At 55.1% G+C, this 7,500-nt stretch overlaps 1 protein-coding gene across 1 annotated transcript in view; it reads left to right on the top strand.

Moving 5' to 3' along the window:
• The window catches only part of usp54b (ubiquitin specific peptidase 54b), a gene marked incomplete at its 5' end in the record, with an annotated part of 29,121 nt that overhangs the window by 8,567 nt on the left and 13,054 nt on the right, over positions 1-7,500 (top strand). Inside the window, 5 exon segments of the mRNA XM_030340948.1 lie at positions 2,369-2,518; positions 3,505-3,700; positions 4,401-4,583; positions 6,422-6,641; positions 7,271-7,500. The exon segment at positions 7,271-7,500 is cut by the window's right edge and continues 217 nt beyond it. Of these exon segments, the coding sequence (XP_030196808.1) occupies positions 2,369-2,518; positions 3,505-3,700; positions 4,401-4,583; positions 6,422-6,641; positions 7,271-7,500 (979 nt within the window).

Raw genomic sequence — 7,500 nt, 5'->3', positions numbered from 1 at the left:
CACACACACACACACACACACACACACACACACACAGATCCATAGACACACACACGCACACACACAGATCCATAGACACATACACCCACAAACACGCACACACACGCACATGCGAACGCAGACAGACACACACACACGCACGCACACACAAAACACACACGCAGATCCATACACGCACACACACAAACACGCACACACATGCACACATGCACGCAGAAGGACACACACGCACGCACGCACGCACACACACACAAACATGCAGATCCATACACACACACACAAGCACATTGCTACATACACACCAGCCCGCAGAGATCCATGTGCACATATCAACACACATGCACACACGTGCACATGCATATCGACACACATACACACACATACGCAGGCACACAAGCACACACACACACACACACACAAACACACACACATGCACACATACACAATAACACACACACACACACACACACACACACACACACACACAGACACACAAGCACATTCCTACGAACACACTAGCACTAACAACCGCCCGCTGAGATCCATGTGTACATATCAACACACATGCACATGCGTATCTACACAAACACACACACACGCACACATGCAGATGCACAAACACACATACACACACACACACACACACACACACACACACACACACACACACACACACACACTCACACACACACAAACTGCCTCTCTCTGAGAACATAAGCAACTAATCAGCTAAGTACAGACCCCCTGCCAATGTATAGACGCACACACACACACACACACCACACACACACACACACACACACACACACACACACACACACACACACACACACACACACACACACACACACACACACACACACACACAACCACACAACCACACCCACACATACACACCAGGCCTGCCAGAGAGCCATAAAGGCATGCACATGTGTAGACACCAGACCACGTGTATACATATAGTCACACACATGCCCCTACGCACACACACACACACACACACACACACACACACACACACACACACACACACACACACACACACACACACACACACACACACACAACCCCACACACACACACACACACACACACACACACACACAGGCGCCTACATCCGCAGTAACCCTGAAACGAACACATCACACATAAATAACAGCCATGATGCGGCGAGCGTCGTTTGTCATTGGACGAGACCCACGGGCGGCCTTCTCTCGCACACGGCAGAAATCACACCTCACGCACGGCGTTCGCGCGCCCCCCCTCTATGACTCACTCCCCCCCCCCCCTCCCTCTCCCCCCCGCACGCCGCGGCTCAGGGCTTGCCAGCGGCGGCGCAATTCCCACATGCCGTTCTCAGAAATCGGATCCATGCGAGCACTGTTGTTGTTGTTGTTGTTGTTGTTTAGGGATTATATCCCCCCCCCCCCCCCCCCCCCCCCCGCCCTCGGTCTACACCTTTCCCCCTTTTTGTCATGACGGTGCAGGTGATGTACTGTCACCCCGTTGCCCCGCTCCTAAGCCGTTCGTTGTGGTCTGAAGGTGAGGCCGTTGGGTGATAGCGCAGAGGGGATAATCTATCTGCATTGTGTGCAGCTCCTCCGCCACTGGACTGTCTCTGTCACTGTTAGATAACCGCCGCGGCTCTCGGCTCTCTCTCTGTTCCCCTCTCTCCCTCCTTAACCCCTCTTCCACGTTGGGTCTGCTTTTGGTTTTTCCTTTCTTTTCCCCGGCCACAAATCCCTTATGTATTTTCTTGTGTTCTTGTTTTTTCTCTCTCTGACTCTGTCCTCTCTGTCCTGGCTCTCTCTCTCTCTCTTCCCCTCTCTCCCTATTCCCCTCTATCTCTGTCTCTTTACCCCCCTCTCTCACTGCCCCCTACCTGCTTGCGCACACTCCTTTGTGGTCTCTGCTCCCCCCGCCTTCCTCTTCTCTCATACGCATTCTCTCTCTCTCTCCCCTCTATCCGACTCTGACTCTCCCTCTCTCTTTCTCTCTCCCTCGCCCTCCCCCCTTCCCTCTCCCTCCTTCACTGTCGCTCTCTCTCCCTCCCTAACTCTCTCTCCTCTCCATCTCTCCCTCTCCTTCACTCTCCCTCGCTCTCGCCCTCTCCCTCTCTCTCCCTCTCTCTCTCTCTCCCCTCCCTTCCTCACTGTCGCTCTCTCCCCTCCCTATCTCCAACTCCCTCAACCTCTCTCTCTCTCCCCCCCTCCCTCTCCCTCTCTCTCTCTCCCCTCCCTCCCTCACCGTCGCTCTCTCCCCTCCCTCTCCCCATCTCCCTCTCCCTCTCCCTCTCCCTCTCTTGCTCCCTCTCTCGCTCCCTCTCTCTCTCCCCTCCCTCCCTCCCTCCCTCCCTCCCTCTCTCTAGCTGTTCTACCGTGTGACGGAGGAGAGGGCTCGGCAGGCAGAGCTCTACCTGGTCGGCATGGTGTGCTACTACGGCAAGCACTACTCCACCTTCTTCTTCCAGACGAAGATACGCAAGTGGATGTACTTCGACGACGCGCACGTCAAAGAGGTCAGTGGCGCCACACTGCCGTTGTTGGATTTTCTGCAGTGGCAAAGGGGGGAGGAGGGGGAGGGGGGGGGGGGGGGGGGTGGTTACTTTCTGTGTGTGTGTGTGTGTGTGTGTTTATGTGTGTGTGTGCTGGGGGTCATCCGTTATGCAGTGCAAGGAAAGGCATTGGAGTCGGTGGTGGTGGTGTGTTTGTGTGTGTGTGTGTTTTTGTGTGTTTGTGTGTGTGTGTGTTTGTTTGAGCCACACGGACCCGCTCTGGTTCCGACCGCACGCCGCTCCGGAGGCTTCTGTCCCGCTGCGCTGTCAGACCGCCGGGGCGGTTACGTGGAGACCGCGAAATAGGTCACCCCACCGGCAACGGAGCGACCTTGTGTTTTTTTTTTTACGGAATATACTGCAGTGTGTGTGTGTGCGATGTTCCGCGCTGGTGACGAGCGAGGATCTAACCGGCGCATGCAGAGGAAGCGTCCGTATCGTTAGCGACGCATGTGCGTGTGCACGCTCTCCCTACTGCTGCTGCTCCTCGCTCCCCCTCTCGCTACCGGCTCCGTCACCCCTCTCTCTCTCTCTCTCTCTCGCCTCTTCTCCTCTCTCCTCTTCTCTCCTCTCTCCTCTCCGCTCCTCTCTCCTCTCTCCTCTCTCTTCTCCTCTCCTCACCTCTCTCCTCTCCTCTCCTCATCTCTCTCCTCGCTCCTCTCCTCTCCTCTCCTCTCTCCTCTCCTTTCCTCACCTCTCTCCTCTCCTCTCCCCTCCTCTCTCTCCTCTCCTCTCTCCTCTCTCCTCTCTCCTCACCTCTCTCCTCTCTCCTCTCCTCTCCTCTCCTCACCTCTCTCCTCTCCTCTCCTCACCTTCTCCTCTCCTCTCTCCTCTCCTCTCCTCTCTCCTCTCCTCTCTCCTCTCCTCTCCTCTCCTCTCCTCACCTCTCTCCTCTCCTCTCTCCTCTCTCCTCACCTCTCTCCTCTCCTCTCCTCTCCTCTCTGGTTCAGATTGGCCCTAAGTGGAAGGACGTGGTGTCTCGCTGCATCAAGGGCCACTACCAACCCCTGCTGCTGCTCTACGCTGACCCCCGAGGGACGCCGGTGGTATCGCAGGACGGCTGCGGCGGCGGCGCTGCCTGTGGCTCCAACCCCCAGCTGGACCTCCAGCACTGCAGCAGGGCCGGCTACGACAGCGAGGACTCTGGTACGCAGGGGGGGGGGGGGGGGGGGTAGCACGTGGGGGGGTTGGTGGTGGCGTTTAAAAGCGATAAACGAAACCCAATCCGGCGCGCTCGCAGGAAGGGATCTGACGCGAGAGATGCGCTGTGATTGTTGTGGGGGTGTGCGTACGGCTGGTGTTGCGGCGTGCAGGTGATCCTCCCGACCTTCAGCTGCTTTTCATTAGCACCTCGCCGCTAATCCGACGGCGTGGGTCTGATCCAAGGCCGGACCTTTTGTCCTCCTGTGTGTTAACATCTGCTCGTCATAGGAGCCCGGAGCGCGGAGGTCTCCCTGCCCCAGTGACGCGTCAACCTTGACTTGTCACCTCCTCCATGTTCTCTCTCTCTCTCTCTCTCTCTCTCTCTCTCTCTCTCTCTCTCTCTCTCTCTCTCTCTCTCTCTCTCTCTCTCTCTCTCTCTCTCTCTCTCTCTTTTACTCCCCCTCTTGAGTATTTTAATTTCTTAAACAGAGAGAGACTCTGTTTGTGCCTTTATTTCCGTCTTCTGACTATCTCTGTACTTTGCTATTTATAACCATCTCGTCGCACTTTCTCTTGTTTGTTTTGACACTTTTCTTTTGCATATTAGTATTCTGGGTCTCAATGCAGAACTTCATGTAGTCCTTTACACTGTCTGGATTGGATGTCCCCCCCCCCCCCCCCCCCCCCCCCCCCCCCCCACCAGGTCGTGAACCGTCCATCTCCAGCGACACACGGACCGACTCGTCCACGGACAGCTCCAGCCACCGGGTGTCCAGGACACGGCCCCTCCACCAATCCACAGGCAGCCACCTCTCCAGCGAATCACAGGCCACCGTGGTGTGTGGCCACGAGAGTGGAGCGTCCCCTCTGAGCAGTGACACCGCAGGTGAGCCTCGTAGGCCGTTACCCCGGACTCCCCCCTATGTGACAGTCGAGGTTCGGCTGTCAGAGGAAGGAGAACTCTTCCTTCTTCTGTTCATACGCCCTCGGGCCACTCCTTTGACCAGGTCTCGCCGTGTTTGATTGTTGATAACTCGGACAGGCATTTTTAACACTTGCTGTGTAACTTTTGTTAAGAGCAAAATGTGGCCACGAGTGTAACCGCAACATTTTGAAAGTGAGGGACTAGAACAAAGGTAACCCATCGATCATGAAGCGACGATATGGGATGTCCCATCATTCTACAGGACAACACTGGCTATCTCCATTAGAACGTTTGAGAGGTTCCACCCTAAAAAGAATACACTTCCTCAAAAGGTGTATCCTCTTGAACACGAGTCCCATCCACACCTGAAGGACTTCCATTGATTCCGCTCCAATGTCACAGCCGGGTGACCAAGTGCTGCATAACAAGAGAGAGTAACATAATCAGGCAACACTTCGGGTAACACAGGACATCCACCTGACCCCAGAGACTGCTGCCTTTCTCTCACTCGTAGAACGTGAAGGACAGGTCATTGTGCCGGAGCTCTTCTCCCCCCGCGTCGCCAGCAGGGGTCAGTGTTCCTCAGCTCCCTAGAGTTGGACGTTGCACACCTATTTGTTGGTTTAGAATGAATCAGCTGAGCCTGTGTCCCCCAGCTGCCAGAGGGCCAATCCCCAATTTGTGTCTGTAATTTCTTTGCCCCAAATCCTTTCCCCAAATTAACGTGAGCCTCTTACGCTCTGAACCATGTGCTCTTGTGAAGGAAATCCCACAATCGAGCAGCAATCCCCCCTTCAAAACACCAGAGTGTTTAGTACAACTCTGGTGACAGTTGGGACAAGAGTGTGTCGACGCTGAACTACGATGGAGCGATTGAGTGATGGAGCAATCCCTTTTATAACAGCATAATCGTTTTGCAATAATTACGCTGGTGCTTCTTTCTGAGCATAACTAAGACTAGCAGGGTGTTGTCAGTATACACAATGCTGTAATTAGCAGAGCACTTACGTAGCACAGTGCGCTGCTGTGTCGCTACGCAGTAACTTACTGCACTGCATGAATCATGGACCAAAGTTTGAATCCCCCACTCCCCCCACCCCCGACTCCGCCGTTCAAACCACAATGTTCTCCTCACAGGAGCCAACGTCATCCGCAGAGCAAAGTACAGAAAAAGGGGGAATTCAGCTTTATTTTATTCTGCCGTTCTGGATTTGGTTGGCTCGTATGCAGTTTTCCCTCGGTGGTATCTCTTATCTAGCTTAGACAAGCATTTCCCTGAATCCGATCCATAACTTAGTAACAACAAAAACAATCAATTATAAAACAATGTTTTTTCAAGCCGAACACAGTTCTAGCGCAATTGTTTTGCCCCGGAATGGATTGTTTTAGCTTGCGAGGCACAGCAACCAGTATCATTTACCTGGGCAAAAGCTCACACTTGGGGGCATATTTAATTGACTCTGTTCCCTCTCTCTCTCTCTCTCTCTCTCTCTCTCTCTCTCTCTCTCTCTCTCTCTCTCTCTCTCTCTCTCTCTCTCTCTCTCTCTCTCTCTCTCTCTCTCTCTCTCTCTCTCTCTCTCTCTCTCTCCCTCCCTCCCTCCCTCCCTCCCTCCCTCCCTCCCTCCCTCCCCCTCTCTCTCTCTCTCTCTCTCTCTCTCTCTCTCTCTCTCTCTCTCTCTCTCTCTTCCTCTCTCTCTCTCTCTCTCTCTCTCTCTCTCTCTCTCTCTCTCTCTCTCTCTCTCTCTCTCTCTCTCTCTCTCTCTTCCTCTCTCTCTCTCTCTCTCTTCCCCCTCCTCCAGAGTCTGCAGTGGAAGGTCCGGCTCGCCCGCCATCTCCTCCCTCGCAGGAGTACAAGGAGACGGCGGTGTTCCTCCTCTCCTCCCGGCGGCCCCTCACCTCATCCTCCTCCTCCTCGCGCCCGCTCTCCTCCTCCTCTTCGTCGGGGGTCGGGGGCTGTGAGGGAGGGGCCGGCGGCCCTCACTGGGAGGATGAGAGCACGAGCAGCGAGAGCAAGTCCAGGTGGGCCCGGGGAGTTTATCGTGCTGCTGTGTGTGGTTTTATAGCGAGGCGTGTGTCAGGCTTTTGCGTGTTTTTTTTTTCGTGCTGACCGCATAAATCCTGTTGTTTTAAGCAAGAACATTGTCTTTGGAAGCATTTTTTGACTCAAACTTTCCCATTGCCGATGCCAATTTTAAGATAGCTGTCGGTGTGAATATATAAGGTGGTTAAAGTGAGTTCACTCGTTAAAGCGGTATGCTTACATTAACATTATAGCGCCGTATTCTGGTTCAGGGGCTGGCTTTGGTCCACAGCTTCCGACGTTTCAGTATCTCCCGGAGCTGCGTGAAGCCCGCAGCCCACGGAGTGCGACCCGCAACACAGAAATAGAATCATATTGTTTCAACGGAACAAAGCATATGGCGTCGTGAAGGTAGCGGCGCTGTATCGCCTCGCTCGCTTTGTCTGGGTCTGAAGTCTATTTTGGACGATCATGACGAGGATATTCTGAAAACCGGCGCCCGTCCCGACACGACGGCGAGCTCCGGGTCTACGGGCGTGTGACGTGATTCTCCGGCGTGGCTTTCTTCTCAACAACTACCTCCACGGCGTCTCACTCTCTGTCCCCCCGGACCCCCTTTGCCTTGCAGCTCCTCCGGGGGGCGCTACAGGCCCGCGTGGAGGCCGAGGCGAGAGGCCCTGAACATCGACAGCATCTTCACCCGCCAGAGAGGCGGCGTCCCTCTGGGCTACAGCACCATCCCCGGCCCAGCTCTCTCTGACCCCGCCCTCTCTGCCGGGCCTCCCCTCCCCCCACAGCCAGGCCTGCTGCTGGGGCACGAGTTGGCAGCGGCGGCGGCGGCGGCGGCCGGTGGCGGAG

The sequence above is a fragment of the Gadus morhua genome, chromosome 18 (assembly GCF_902167405.1).
Source record: "Gadus morhua chromosome 18, gadMor3.0, whole genome shotgun sequence".
In the NCBI taxonomy this organism is placed as follows: Eukaryota; Metazoa; Chordata; class Actinopteri; order Gadiformes; family Gadidae; genus Gadus; species Gadus morhua.
This window is presented reverse-complemented; position numbering and strand designations above follow the sequence as displayed.